Below are 16,138 nucleotides of genomic sequence, written 5' to 3'. Positions count from 1 at the left end.
GGGTTTAATATTTTTCCTAGAACTTTTTTTTTTTTTTTTTTTTTTTTTTTTTTTTTTTTTTTTTTAAAAAAAAAAAAAAAAAAAAAAAAAAAAAAAAAAAAGACATCTGTGGAAGATTCTCCTGTTTTAAAAGAAGATTTGTATCATAAATAGTTCTGCAAATTAGTCTCTGTCAACTGCAGATACCGTTAGTGTATTGAATAGGGTATATTTCCAAACAAGGCTGTATTTAAGTTCTGGATGGGGCTTGCTCTTAGGCCTCTAAAGTGCAGCATTTCCCATTGCTAAGAGATGAAGTGGTGGTAGCAAGGTAATATCATCCATGAGTTCTATTTTGGTGATAATAAACTTGTGAAAATAACTGGAAGTAACTGGACTCCACTCTTTTGTGTGCAGCTGTAATCGGAAGAGGATTTTACAAGATTCTTTAATGTAGTTGGAATGTATGTGTAATCTTTTGACCTTGTTCTTAGTTTTTGATGACTATGGCATGTTAAGTGCTGATAATTGGGTTTGCTCTAGGCTGAAACCTGACCTTCTCTCTGGAAAGGAGAAGATCTTCTATTGTAAGAGGCACTCAAAGGGGCTTCCTTAGAAATTACGAGGCCGTGACTAAGAGTAAAGATCTCTGAAATATGGCAATTTCTTAGGAAGGACATGCTATCCTAAGGAATGCTTCTCTTTCAGGTTAGTTTGAATTGGATTTTTAATCCAAAGATTGTTGTCTTCTTCTCTAAATTGTCTTTTTTATGCTATCTAGTTTGCCTCGTAACTCAAGCTGCCCTGCTATGAAGCTGTCTTGTAGCTTCAGCCAGCGGAACGTGACTCCTAGGTATGAAAGCATGAGGCACACACTTTTCACTTCATTCTTGGAAGGTGATTCAGCTCTCCTTGTTTAAGCCATGTGCAAATGACACCTCTAATCCAAACTAGTTTCTAGCTTCCTTCTCCAGCCGGGGGGAGAGGAGGACGTCTTCAGAGATTTATTGCATCCAAATATCAGTGTTCAAAATAGATGGGATTAATTGTCCTATGGAGATGTCTGTCTCTTTCCACTGAGCTGAGAAGAAGCCTAAAAATTAACTTTGTCTCACTGTCAAATTTTTAGAAGACTAAATTTAGAGGAAGTTAATTCTGTCCTTGGTTCTATAAAATACTGAGTGGCATTTGTAAATTCTGCAAATAGCAGTCTGTCCAACTAATTATATTCCAGTCCCTGCTTGCTTCAACTTAAAGGTGATGTAGTCTTCATATTGTGTCTGCTCTGGGGAGGATGGGGGGAATGGCTAACACCTTTATGCAAGGAGTACGCAGCATTCAAAAACAGGCTGTGGCATGGAAATGGAGCCAAAGAGATTTTTGAAGACCTGTCCAAAGGGATCAGTGAGATGGTCCAACCTGCACTTTGTTTTTCAAGCCATCCCTTTTCTGTCTGTCTTTGACAGTGTTGCTGGAACTGCTCTTCTTATTTTAAGCTTTCTGTGTGGGAGGAGTAAAACTGCTTAAAACAAATGGGATGAGGTGGTAGTTTGCACAGTACAGCATTGTTAGCCCCGCTCTTCCAGTTCCCATTGGGTTCCTTGGTAGTCCTTAGGGATACAAACCATGAGTAGAGGTAGAGTACATCAGATCAACTGTCCCTCCTCAATATCCTGTTCCTGCCAGCAACTGAAAGATGCCAATGTACCTTTCTCTAAATCTTTCCCAGCCTCCATCTATTTTCAGTTTATGAGACTTTCTAGCCATAAATCTTTTTGTTAAATGAAGAATTGCAGCTGACTTTTCTGTCTTTTGTGTTTTTAGAACTAAAAAAACAAAGAAGGTATCTGCTCCTCCGACCAAGGAAGAGAAGCCCAAATTAACCATTTTTGAAGAGGAAATAGATCCAGATGAAGGACTCTTTGGCCCAGAAAAAAATGTCTCATTAATTGGTCACAGGAAGAAGATGAAAGAGAGTAAATCTGTTCTATATTTGTATATACAGAGATTGTTTTATCTAAAGCACATGTATAACTGAGCTTTTAAAATGTTGTGATATAGAGTATACAGGCTAAATAATGACTTGGGAATGTTAAGGCATATCTTCAGCTGGGGCAGAATCCTCTAGAATCATTCAGAAAGAGTAAATAAGACCTGTAGTTCCCGTAGCTGTTTACTGTTGACATTTTGGGCTTGGATATTGTAGGTGTGTGGGAGCTGGCTGTTCCGTAGTCACTCATGCCACACTAACAAGAATAATGTGACCTACTTTTGAGTGCAAGAAGAAAGTAGATTTACCAAGTCGTAGGAGTGCAGAGTACCCCTGTGCTTTGTGGATTGGAAGTCCTTGTTTAAAAAAAAAAAGAGTTGTCTACTTGATCTTTTTTTCTCAGCCCAGTAGCCAGATTTACTAGCTGGTGTTAATGCACGTGTTGTGTTATGTAGCAGGATTTAACTAAAGCATTTTCTGGTTCCCCTTTCTAGATCTGAAGTTATTTGAAGATCCAGACCTTGGTGGGGTGGTAAGACTGGGTGACTCACTGCTGCTGCCAACTGCCTGCCAGAACAGGGAGTATGTGCTGAACACGGGTCCTGAGGAGGACACCGAGGAACTGCTCAGGTACACATCTCCAATCTGTCATGTAGGATGAAGTGATCTGAAGAGTTACTTAGACCTCAAAAGAGATGAATTTGAGCGCTAAGCTTAAATACTTTGAATGTTAACTGTCAATCAATACTTGTACTTACAAGTGAAAGGTAAGATAAATGTTATAGAGCTTGAAAGTCCAACACATTAAAAAGGAGATTAGGAAGACCCTTTCTTTGAGAAAGGTAGGGTGCAAGGTGTTATTCTGAGACGCCAAAGGAAGGGTCTTGAAGGCCTCAGGCATGCTATCTAGTGCCTGTTTTCTACCATGGCACTTTCCCTTTCTGCAGGCGATCCATGGGGGGTGAAAACTGACCTCCACTATGAAAAGTGAGAAACCAAGCCCAGAAACAAAGAGGATTTCAGCTTCAGTGAGCTGAAATCAGGAGCTCTTGCCTGTTGCCACAAGAGGAATAATTTTCTGCTGATGGCTCACAGACCTCTCTGCCCACTTTCAGGAGGAATGCTGTGCACAGCTGTAAAGGACTGTTATTAATCACCCCGCATTTAATTTTTAATCTAATGGAAAGTAGGGCCGGAGCTCACAGTTACAGGAAGGAATAATGTACTTTCTCTTACACTTACCTGCCCCCTTATTAGTGTAGTGCTGGAACATATCATCACTTAATGTGTTTTATTCATGACATTCCTCCCAGAAGGCTGGTTTCTTTGCACTGGTAATGCTCAAGAGATGAAGCAAAGAGTCAATGCCCAGAGAGACCATCATCACCAGGGAATCTGTGCTGCAGTAAAATGTCAAATTCATGTTTTCTGTATCTCAGGCTGGCATCTGAATGATGAGGCCAACCTGCTTCCAGTGCTAATTCTTGCCAGCCAGCCTCTGTTAGGATGTATGATTTCCGCAGCAGGTACTAAACCCAGGAGAGAGATCTATGTGTACTTTCAAAGCTCTCCTGAAGCAGGTAGTTTTGCTGCTGCTGCTTTCTACGCATGCAAAAGTGCTAGCTATCTCAGCAGTAAAACCTAACTTAATTTAAACAGAGGTTAAATTGGGTTGGATGCCATCTCACATTACATCCTGACAGCCCACCTGATGTTTATAGAAGCTGATGAGGCAGGACATGACCTGATTTAGTGCTATGGTATATTGGGAGCAAACACGTATGTGCTTGCAATATTTTCATGTTTGCTTTCTCCTCTGCTAGCAATCTCAGCATACAGTGCTTCATCCAGATTGTTCATATGGCTAGAAGCGCCTGTTTTGGTACAGTCCCTGCATTATTATCCATAAGTGGAGAGAGCTTCTCCATCTGTCACATTAATCCTTTGGATTATATGTTTTCTCTTCCTCTGTGGCAGAGAAGGGTCTCTGAAGTCTGCTCCGAGACCAAGAGACATGCTTTTAGATGAGTTTGGGGTCATCAGTGTTAGCAGCACACACAGATGGTAAGGGAAACTCATTGGAAAAGATTCCATTTCTTTTAAATTCCATTAGGTTTCATTTATTCTTGAATTGTCCCAGTGCTTTCAGTAGTTGACAAGTTGTCAAGGTCCTGTTGGAAATGAAGATGTGTAACAAAGCAGAAAATCATGCCAGCGGTCCAATGGGAAAGTTGCTACAGGAATCCAGAGGCTGTGTAAGAGGTGTAGGTGGATAGATTAGGATCTGTTGACCTGTTCAGGTGTCTGACACCTTGTGAAACCCCCCTGATAAACCCAGTTCACGGTGTTATCTGCGTATGACAGAGAATTGCAAGGAGAAGCTGTTAAAGGGGGGAAGAGTAGAGGTGCTGTTTTAACCTAGTAAGAATGTTTCACCTCTCCTGTGTGTAAATTCATTGCAATCACCTGAAATCCTGTAGCTGAACTCTCCAAAGTGGTAATGAACAGCGCACGTTGTTTTCTGTTTTGCTGGAAGCCTTAGCAGAACTGTCAGGTCTAATGTAGAGGCAATGTTTGAATCATCTCCCACCTTCCCTTACCACCAGACTGGTGTTACATGTTCTTGCAGGGCAGTGTCACAGTCTCTTTTCCATGCAGTGACCCTTTGTGGTGAGAAAAAATATTCAACGTGAGTTGAACGTTGCAACCTCTCTAGCATGGAGGCTTGAACATATTTTGAGGCCTAAGAATAAATCTTGCCTTTGCCCTGTAGATGTCAATAATCCCTCTTGTCTCTCAAAGGGGACTGAAGCTCAAAGTGGAAGCTGTGACAACAAGTTTCTTGGTTGCAGTTTCTTGTCTTCCTCTTCCAGGCAGAGAAAGGCAGAACCTTCTTGTACCAAGGGGGAGATGTTAAAAAGACGATGTTCAGAGCAGAACACAAGAGCAACCAAGTCCTTTGTGGTCTTTATGGAGTGGTTGTAGCAGCAGTAGCACCACAGCACTGTCAGCACAGCAGTGAATCCCCAGCAGTGACTTGTAACTCTTGAGGAAGAGACTGTTATAGAGACAAATGAGTCTGCAAAATGTGCGTGGGCTGTGCTTGTCACAACATGAGGGAGAAGAGAATATCATAAATGTTCTCATTGCAAACTGAAGACTCTGCTCTCTGTGAATACCTGCTCCAATGAAATGAGAATTATTATTTTAAATAGAATCACCTACTTTACATTAAGGACTGTTGAGCTTTGAGAAGAACCAATTGCTTTGTAAGTATAATGAAAGATTTCTTTTTATTGCAAAATGCCCATGACCATTCAAATAAATATCTTCCTGTGTGTTGACCAGCCTTTTCCTGGTTACTAATTTCTCAGCCTACCAACAAGTACTAAGTGATGGTGATGGAGAAACTAGGTGACCTACCTTACTCTAAGTCCAAGTCTTTTTGAAATATCTCTTCACCACAGGGATATGGAAGAATCCAGGCTCTTCTGAGAAGTCCTGGGTCCTGTTGCTTTTGAATCTTTCAAGGAGACCAACTGCAATGGGATGAAAGGGTAGCTAATCAACTCTTTTCCAGATGTTAAAAGAATTATCTTTGGGAATGGATATAGGTCCAGGCTTCTCTTTTCTCCTCTCATTTTCCTGGGTCATCATCATCATACCTTATAAAGATTCCTCTGGATGTGGATTCAACCATTTACCTCCACTCAAAACTTCTCTTCAGGTCTGATTTCCATTTAAACTAGAGACAGAAGCTAATTTCTGCAGAAACCATCCTGCAGACTCTCCCATTGTGCAGTCTCATTTTCTCATCTCCATACACCCAGTGGTCACCGATGTGCAAATTAAGTTTTCATGCAGCAAGACTGCAGTCGACCTCTTCTGCCTCATTAATCTAAATTGTGCCTGCCTGGTGTGATGGATCAGGTTTTTGTGGAAAACCAATGTTAGAATTGATCCTGTGAATGTTGCAGCAGCTCTGTGGGCCCACAGAATTACATTAATTATCACACATCCTAGCCTGAAATCATTATCGCAGTTGTCTGAGCATCTTTTTAGGAGAGATTTAATTAACTTCACCTTTGATAATGAATAGGGAGTTGAACTGGAAGGAAGCAGCTGTCAGTATAAGATTTTTGCTTTATCCAGTGCTGAGAACAGTGTCAGCAGCAGGATCCCTGTTCTGCTGCCCTGTGATGGTAGACCTGGTGTTTTCTTTCTTAGGATTATGCTGATCCAAGACTTTTGGTGGTGAAGGGGACAGTCCAGCTCTTACCTTTGTGCTGCAGCTGCATCATGCTGCCCGTGCCCTTGAAAGAAGAGTTTTGTGTGTGTTTACAGGTTGATCTGTATTTTCAGCTGTGAGCTGTGCCATTAATGATGCAATGACCCTTTCAGGAGAATTATATTGTTAGAGGCTGAAGCTGTTTGTGAAACCACATCCTAGCAATGGCCATTTCTAAAGACAGTTCAGTCCATCCAGCTTCTTGAACAGGTTTGTTAGCTTCAGGTTTGCCAAGGAACTGTTGCCACCCTTGAAGCAGCAAAAGTTTGTATGTTCTTCATTCAGCAGACCATTAGCAGATGCTGAATTTGGGGAGCAACACATACATCTTCAGACTGGCCTGGAGTCATATGGGACACCACCTCCAGCACCACATGATGAGAAATGCTTTCTTGCTATTGTGAGGGTATGAGAGCAGCACCATAGTTGGGAGAAGAGCTTTGAGAAACTCCAGAGGGTTTAAATCTAGATCCTAGATCTAGAGGGTTGTTTTGCTGATGGACAGGTGGTAGAGGAGGCTGCAATATGAGTCAGAAATTTCCTGACCACTCCAGGGCAGTTTCTCTTAAGGCTTGTTGTGACCTGACTATGGGGCAAGAACCTTCATTTGCCTGCAGTAGCTTTCAGTAAACAAATTCTTTTTCTACCAGTTTTTGGTGGGTTTTCTTTGCTGTCCAAGAGCACTCTCTAGGATGATTTTCAACCATTTATTTTGCTAATTTAATTTTTTGTGTGATATATAATAGGTGTTACTTGCAAATACTGGAAGAGCTACAAAGTAAACTTGACCAACAGAGTAGAAAGGCTTTTGTCACACAGGAAACATTAATTCTTGCCCTGCCTCTAGGAACGTGTTGTATGGGTTGTATAGAATAACACAGAAAGGTGACCTAGAGGCCTTGTCTCTCCTAAGAGATGCAAGAGATGCTTTTGCTAGGCTTGAGGATCACCAGATTTCAACTGTCTTGCCCTAGATTCCTTCCATTTTTGACAGCCATCTTCAGCTGAGGGGTGAAAGCTGCCTGTTCTTCCCTGCTCCAACTAAGCCTTTGCCTGGATTTGGGAACTTTCTAGAGAAGCAGGAGACAGAGGTTTGGGCTTCTTCAGGCTGGGGAAAAATTGAACCAGCTCCCTGGTTCAAATTGTAAAAATCGAATTGTCTCATTTCCTGGGTGAGTGATCTAAACTGTAGGCAGTTTTCCTCAGAGGGCTTCTTGTGGGCATATGTGTGTAGGACTTGCCTGTACTAATGAACCTGTTCTCTGGCCCTTGGCCAAACAGCACCACGGGCTGCATCCGTGCTGTTCGAGTCTCTCCAGCTGCAGAAGGAGGTGACTGCATGCAGCTGCCTCCTGGGGATGGTCCCTGTCCCGCACCAGCTCCGGGTTGTGCCTGAGAGTTTTTTGGAGGAGGTCTAATCTGCTCTAGACCAAAGCTGTGCCGGTGGTTCTTCTAACGTTTCAACAGCACAGACTCTCACGTTCCGCTGCCCAGACATATTTCCTGGCACTGGTTAAAGTTACCTGTAATGGACTGCAGGAGCAGGAAGGGAGATACCTGCTGCACAGCCCCCATGGTTAACTCCAGCCTTTATAATTTCCACGGGCCTTGTTAGACTTCACACTGGCTCTACTGTCCATAGCAGAAGAGGTGGTCAAGAGATACTTCAACGCCTCCTTCCTATTTTTGGGCACAAGTCTTTTCCCAAGTGGTAGATGTGATATTACACCTCTCCCTCAAGGCTTCACTAAAGCATCTCTCACACTTGGAATTAACACCAGACAAAATATAGACGTTAATAAGATAGGGAAAGATAAAAGTCTGTTCTGCAAGAACTGCTGTGAGTTGCATAACCTAGCTTCAAGCGTGAGCCTTTTGGATACTGCAGCAAACTATGGGAGTCTTTGTCATTTGCTTTCATTACCAATTCTCCTCATCAGAGCATTCCCAGCAAGCAGAGGTCACTGTCCCCACGATGCCAGATGCTCCCAGCAAGCAGAGGTCACTGTCCCCACGATTCCAGATGCTGTACATGCGTCACTGTCCCCACGATGCCAGATGCTGTACATGCATAGTACATGCATAGTACATGCATAGTACATGCATAGTACATATGCATAGTACATAGTCATTCCTGTCCCAAAGATCTTGTCCAGGTAGACAGGACAGAGTTCAGAGAAGCGGCATCTAAAATGTTGATGTTCTGATGGCAGCTGCATCCATCTCCAAGTGAGAACTCGTTAACTCTGTTGAAGTCCACATGCCAGCAGTCATATCATAGGGCTTTGTGACAGCCTTTCTTCAGTGAGGTTTTGATTGCTTTCTCTGTCTGGAAACAAAGAGATTTTCCACCAATAGAGTATGTGAATCAGCACAACAGTATGGCAGAAATTTTAAACAATGTGGCACTGCTTTTCCATTACAGAAAAAGAAAGAGACTAATTAGAGAATGATTAATTACATGGATTCTGTGCCTGATTGTCTATAAAAAGATGGGGGGTTGGGAAGGTTCTTCCTTTAATATCCTTGTTATTTCAGAATAGTGGCTTGATTTTTTTCTTCCTCCTCCTGGCCTGAAGTTAAATATGGTGGTAGTTACGCACTGTAACAATTCATTTGCTTCTCAAGAAATAGAAGTCCTTGTTTCTATCTCTGCCTGAGGCGTTTTGCATTTTACCTCTTTAGTTTTCCAAAGACAGTTGTGTTTCATATGATCAAATGGCAGTGGATCAAACAGTTTGCCTATCACTGCAGCACTGAAAAGCAGGTTTTGAGACAAAGACCACGTATTATCTGCTGTGTTCTCTGTAAAAGACTTCTGTATAACCAAGGTCTTTAAAAAATCCAGGACGAAAAAAAGAGATTTACATGATCAGCTTCCAGTCTTTGAAAAACGATCTCCTATAGAATTTTTGGCCTGAAAGCACACTACCATAAAAACACCACCACTACCCCCCCAAAAAAACCCCACAGCCTACTGGACTGCATCTTTTTGGGGTATTTTATGACTGTACTGAGTAAGTTTTGTTGCTGTGGTTAGCACAGAAATTAATATAGAGCCCCACAGGAGCAGAGAATTCAGGAGGTTATACCATCTGATCAGGTTAATGAGCTTTATTTATTGCTGCCCCTGCTGGGCAGTGCACCTAGTTCAAAATGCTTCCTCCGTATACGATCTGTAGGTTTATGTATGTATTGTTCATCTGGTTATTATGGTTTCTGTTATTTATGACCAAAACTTTATGACATGGACACTGATTCATTCAGCATTTGTTTATGCCAAGGAGGAAGGCAGCAGATCAGGTAAAGAAAATTAGGCTTCAGAAATACCAGCCCTAACATGTTTTGTTTATTACACAGCAAAGAGAAAAAGAACATGTCTTGGCAATGTGATCCCAGGTGTGGTATCTCTTGGATATCAGAATTTGCAGCAAACAAAAATGCCTGGGCTTAAATTAAATTAATTTCTTCTATGTAGATGAGGAATTCAGAAGGAAGGAATACACTGACAAGGTGTTGTGTAAGTTAGGTGGAATATGTCATCCACTAGGAATCAAGGAAACTAAGAGACGTCAGCAATCATCTTATTATCTAAAAAAAAAGGGAATATAATTTCCAGAATTACTTCGGGCATGAAATTTGAGGCAACAGCAGGAGCTGCCTGCTGGAATGCAAAGTCCACAAGAAGAGAGTTCAAGGTACAGAGCTCTGAGACAGTGGCCCAGAGGACCAAAGCAAGAGGCTATTTTGAGTCAGAGCACAAATTCCTGTGGCCTGTAAAGACTTCTCTAGCTATGCTAAATTTGATTTTTCCATCTCTGCTATGTCTTTTAGAGATGTGATGTGTCACAGCCTTCTTTCCTTCGCATACTCACTTTCCAAAGGCAGCTACCTCTTGGGAGTCACAAGACTATCTGTTAAAGGCACTCTCTCGGAATGTTTTAGCAGATTCAATGGGACCGCACAGCATGATGTGTCTTTTGATAAGGTCAAACAGTCCAAGCAGAAAAAACACTTAAATGTTTCAGGTGTTTTGGGGTATGAGCCAACAATGTGCCAACTCGCAGCCCAGAAAGCCACCCATATCCTGGGCTGCAAGAGAGCATGGCCAGCAGGTCGAGGGAGGTGATTCTACCCCTCTACACCACTCTGGTGAGACCCCATCTGGAGTATTGCATCCAGCTCTGGAGCCCCCAGCACAGGAAGGACATGGACCTGTTTGAATGGGTCCAGAGGAGGGCCATGAAGCTGATCAGAGAGCTGGAACACCTCTCCTACGAAGACAGGTTGAAAGAGTTGGGGTTGTTCAGCCTGGAGAAGCGAAGGCTCCAGGGAGACCTTATAGCAGCCTTCCAGTACCTAAAGGGGGCCTACAGGAGAGATGAGGAGGGACTCTTTATCTGGGATTATAGTGATAGGTCAAGGGGTAACGGTTTTAAACTGAAAAAGGGGAGATTTAGATTAGATATTAGGAAGAATTTCTTTCCTGTGAGGTGGTGAGATGTTGGAACAGGTTGCCCAGAGAAGCTGTGGATGCCCCATCCCAGGAAGTGTTCAAGGCCAGGCTGGATGGGGCTTTGGGCAACCTGGTCTGGTGGGAGGTGTCCCTGCCCATGGCAGGGGGTTGGAAGTAGATGATCTTTAAGGTCCCTTCCAACCTAAACCATTCTATGGTCAACAGGTCTATTTCCTAGTGAAATAGTCACCAAAAAAGAGTTATTGTATATGCTTACAGGTTGCAAAACTCCTTCAGTTTCCTGGAAGCAAATGTGAATTTAATGTTTTTAAAACCATTAGATTTTCCAGTTTCTCATGACTGAGCATAGGAGATGCTCAGTCTCAGTCTTGGGGGATGGGGATGAAGAGGAAGCAGAGCTGAATGTGAAAAATTTTACTATCCCATGAAAATTCCTGAGCTCTTGAGGAAGCAAACCATCCTGACACAGAGCAAAAGCAAATTTTTTTTTCCCAAACCAAGTTTTTTTTTAATTTGAGAGTTGCAAATTGCTTCTAATTTAGGCATTTGAAAACATGCTGTAAAATTAATTAACTTTTGTGGTGAACTGAAAAATCACATTATTTATTTTAAAAAGACAGTTCTTACTTTGGTAGCATTGAAACTTTTATGGAAAGCTCTTCTTAAAAGAGAAAATCCATCGAAGTTGATCCTTTCCTGCAGAAAGTTTCTTGCAGAATGTTTCTTACAAAACAAAAAGCAGTCCAGAGATTCCCAAAATGTCACCGATGTTTTCTTCTCATTCCAGAGTTGAAGATGATTTAGAGAAACTCTTGAAAGTAACGTCCAAACCAAAACCTAAGGTTCCATCAAAGCCGCCATTGCCTCGGAAGCCAGCAGTTGCCCCCAGGAGCACTAATTCATCCCCACTGGCAAAGCCGAAGGAAAACAGGATTCAGACAATGAATGAAGTGGACATTCTCCAGTACATCCAGGAAAATGAATCTGTCAACAGCCAAGATACAAGTCTTTTTTGAACATGCTTATTTTTGAAATGTAATGATGCCTTCTTGGCCTAAACTCCCAGGGAGCTCGAGTGGCGGTAGCAAGAATTGCTGTCACAGTGCTCATTTGTGTACCATCACATGGAGAGCTGCCTTAGGTTTTCAGGGTTTTATAGGGAACGTGGACAAGGACATAGCACTACAGATTGTCTACTACTATTTTAGTATCAACATGGTAAAGTTTCAGCTGGTTTAGTCCTGACTGAAAACGTTCAGCGTGCTGCACGCATGGCAACGGTGAATAGTGTCCAACAAGTGGTCTGAGGCAGGACAGGATGCTGTTCCTGTCATTTTAGGCAGCGTATTTCAGCTCACTGGAAAGGTCATTTTCCTTCTATCCTGTGCATTTTTGTAGCAGCCCTTTGTTCCCTGACTGGTATTTCAGTAATTTATAACCAGGAACTGTTAGGTATAGGTAACAGTTCCTCTGTAGCTCAGAGAAACACTGAAATCCCAGCTAAGCCTGACAACCTGCTGCCTTTGCTCTTGCGCAAATGCCAACTTGCAAGAGAGCTTGTAGGACTGCAAACACTCAACACTGTGCATCTCTGGCCCCTGGGGAGAAGAGCAAATGACTGACTCTGGCTGAGAGAGCAGCTCCAGACATCTGTGGAGGTTGCAGTGTGTATGAGGTTTGGATGCTGTAGGACTCTAATGAACCTACTCAGGATTCACAAGGGCTAATGTTTTTTTCCAGCCAAGTCTTCTTGGGCCTCCGCTGTTGTCAGTGGAGAGAGAGAGATTTCTCCAGGAGGTAATTCACTGCAGGTGTCCTAATGGAGGAACTCTGAGTTGCTTTCTGAAGTCACTCTCTCCTTCCCTTCTCCCAGAACTTAAAGCAGCAGCCATGGTGATTAATTCCACTAAGCTAAAATGAGGTTTTTGATACAATAGCAATCTCTTCATTACTATGGTAATGGTTAAAACAAGAGAGGACAAACTTGGGATTATGCAGAGGAAAAAATAGGAAGAAAATATACAGAAGAAATTTTAAGATGCAGGAACAGGCATCCTAGACTACCCCTCTCTTCCCTGGCTCAGGGGCTCTGGTTGAACATGCTGAATTTCTATCTAATGTGGGTTGATAACCTGCTGTCACATAGAAAGAGATTTCTGAACGCATTCCATGGGTGTTCTATCCAGATGGGAAGACAAGCTCCCCAGAGGGAAAATATTAATATATTTAAGCCATATCACTAACCCAAAATTTGCCTTTCTAATATAGAACAAAATAAATAGAAAACCTTACATATATCTATATTTTTAATAGTGAAATTATCTCTATTAGTATTAACTTTTTAAGCCAATGCAAAGTATTATGGCAGAGGGGTTGGACTAGGTGACATTTGAGAGTCCCTTCCAACCCAAACCATTCTATGATTCTGTGATTCTATGATTCTATGATAAAGATATTTTTGGTTTTATGGGACAGATAAAATGTAACCATTGGCTCTTGTATATGTACAGTATGTTTCAGTATAATAAAATATTTTGCTAACCTGCAGGTGTTGTTCTCTAGGTTGTACATTAGCAGCAAATTGGAGTTAAAGGATAGATTCCATATAAGACATGAAGAGTGTTACATGGATTTCAGTGCATGCTCAGCTAAAACCCTCTGTAAATAAGTTTGAAACCAAGAATGTAGCTGGGCTCGTATTTCTTTGAGAGCAGCTAAAGGTAAAACTCTCTATGGGCAAAGGTAGTACCTGATCCTGTCTGCTCTCACAGTGTCTTGGTGCAGTTAAGAAGCTTGTTTATCCCATCCTGCAAAAGGGGAGCAAAAGCACTGAGGAGAAAATAAATGCCTTGCCAAAGAGCAGGCAGAAGGCAGGAGGAGTTAATTCAGGACAGCCTTTCTGTTGCACTACCTGGTGTGATGAACAACCACTGTATCTTTAACTGAGGGTTGAGGAATCTTGATCTCCACTTTAATTAGCACTGTTTGGGGAGACTGCTTGCATTTCTGTACTTTTAACCTACAGCCCATCCCATGGCCTGAACGCTGCTGCCACTACCATATTGAGGGGCATGGATTTAATGATCAGTAAATAGAGTGCAGATCTTCACCCTTAGTGGGGGATCAACCAAGGAAAAGGATTGCGATTTCTTGAAGAAAATTAGAGATATCATAGAAGAATAGAGCTGGCAGTGGCCTGGGAAGACAAGTTTGTCCACCATCCTGCCCTAAGCGGTGACATCTGGCCTGTGGCTTGCTGGTGGCAGTACTTACTGGACAGAACAAGGTCTTATTGATGTGAGGCTGCAACTGGGAGAGTAGGCAGATAGCAGAGCAGGACGTGGTGGCTGAACATGCTTAGGCTGGAGAGATACCTGAGCACAGACACTGAATGATTCTTGCAGTGGCAGTAATTATGCCTGTGTTATCTCTCACAGACGTTTTTCTAACGTGTCCTTAGAAGTGTGCCTGGCTGGAGAGCAGCACTGGAGATGCCGTAGCCTCCCTGGGTGTGCCATTACAATTCTTTACCATCCTATTAGAAATGTTTTCCTACAGTTTGACATAGCTGTTCCTTCCTGCAATTTAAGCTCTTTACTTCTAATTCTCATTCACCACGGAAAGAGAACAAAGTATATTCTTCCCAGTCTCTTTTCTAGGCTGAACAACTTTGCCCAGTGAGGGTGGCAGCAAGACAGGTCAGGACATCACAATGGTACCGGCTTCTCACAGCTTGATGTCCCTTAGATGAATGTTGTCATCTTTCATTGGATTTCTCCCCTGTTTTTAGAAGAATCATTACATATCCACATACCAATTTACCAGGGGCAATAAAGGATGCCGGCATCCCACACCCTTTCATTAACACCACTTGGTGCCGGGACAATGTGCAGCCGTTGTTCCAGCTGGGACTATGTTTTTCTTTCACTGTCCCTCATAGCAATGTCATCTGTCTGCCTTCCACCACCTCTGAGAGCTCCACTTAGAAATGGCTCATGCTTTCGCAGAGCAGTAGGAGGGCAGATATTACATATTACCATCATAACCATGGGAACACTCCCAGTAACACTGATGTAACAGCAGTACAGCTGTATCTGTTTTCAATAGCCAAGGAATACTTTGCCCCCCAGCCCTCCCTAAAATTGTCAAATTACCTAAACAGCACAGGGAAGGAAGAGCTGTTAATTGTTTCCTGTGCTATATTTTAAAGATGATTTTAAGGTCAATGTTTTGCTTCAGAAAAAATCGATCTTTCCTGACAAGGAATGAACATAAAAGGATCCTTCATAAATCCCAGTGTTATGCAGTTGTTTTACAATGCAAATGTCTAGCTGCAGTAATATTTATAGGCACTTAGAGGTGAGTTACAGTCCTTGAATAAATTATATATAATGAATCATTATTATACAAGAGAAGAATGTCAGAGAAATGCAGCCCAGAAAAATTGAACATATTATTTGAAATGACATAGGGAAACCACAAAACATACTTTGCATCCTGCCAGACCAGAACTTTCTTGGTTGTTTTTTTTTCATACATCATTTCTACTAGCAGTGATTTTATTAGTCTGCTCTTGACAACTCTTGAAATTCAATTATGGACTCTAATGTAGTTCCTGGCTGACAGGCGTCACCTTTCGACATTAGTAATAGCTAGCTCATCAGAAGATTTCAAAAGCAAGAGAGTTATATTTAAACCCTTACAAAAGATGTTTTCTTTAGTGATTAGAACTCATAATAGGATTCTCTATTGCTTTAGAATCCGCTTCTTGTTTCGCATAACCTTTTGCTTGTTACGTGGTACAGCAGTAATTAACAAATAACACTATATACGCCATTATTTGTGTTACAGATAAAATATGGTTCCACTGAGCTGGGTATTTCACAGGTGACCTGTGGGTCATCTGCTCAGGTCTCTTCTGTTGCTATGTTTTTAGGAAAGCTAATTCCCACGTAGCATTTAAGGCCTAGTTCCGTCAGTGACAATTTGCGTTGAGCCTAAAAAAATATATTAATTGAAACTGCTATTTCTGCTAATATTTGCCCAGATGTTAGGTTTTGCAAAGAAGCTGAGCTTGCTGCAGCAGCATACACAAGTCAGCCTGTGATTTAAGGTCGTGAAAATCCAGCACGTTCATGGGGCACTGAGGCATTAGCTAATGTGGTGAATGGAGTTAAATCCAGCTGGCGTCCAGTCACGAGTGGTGTCCCACAGGGCTCGGTACTGGGGCCAATTCTCTTTAACATCTTTATCAATGATCTGGACGAGGAGATCGAGTGCACCCTCAGTAAGTTCGCAGACGACACCAAGCTGGGCGGCAGTGTTGATCTGCTGGAGGGTAGAGAGGCTCTGCAGAGAGATCTCGACAGGCTGGATGGATGGGCCGAGACCAACGGGATGAGGT

General features: G+C 42.2%; 1 protein-coding gene across 1 annotated transcript in view; it reads left to right on the top strand.

Moving 5' to 3' along the window:
- HS1BP3 (HCLS1 binding protein 3) overlaps positions 1-13,279 on the top strand; it is a 51,040-nt gene extending 37,761 nt beyond the window's left edge. Inside the window, exons 5-7 of the mRNA XM_014956723.1 lie at positions 1,804-1,955; positions 2,464-2,599; positions 11,522-13,279. Of these exons, the coding sequence (XP_014812209.1) occupies positions 1,804-1,955; positions 2,464-2,599; positions 11,522-11,750 (517 nt within the window). The 3' untranslated portion in view covers positions 11,751-13,279. The remainder of the gene's footprint in view (positions 1-1,803; positions 1,956-2,463; positions 2,600-11,521) is intronic.
- Positions 13,280-16,138: the final 2,859 nt, after the last annotated feature.

The sequence above is a fragment of the Calidris pugnax genome, unplaced genomic scaffold (assembly GCF_001431845.1).
Source record: "Calidris pugnax isolate Ruff unplaced genomic scaffold, ASM143184v1 scaffold171, whole genome shotgun sequence".
Classification (NCBI taxonomy): Eukaryota; Metazoa; Chordata; class Aves; order Charadriiformes; family Scolopacidae; genus Calidris; species Calidris pugnax.
This window is presented reverse-complemented; position numbering and strand designations above follow the sequence as displayed.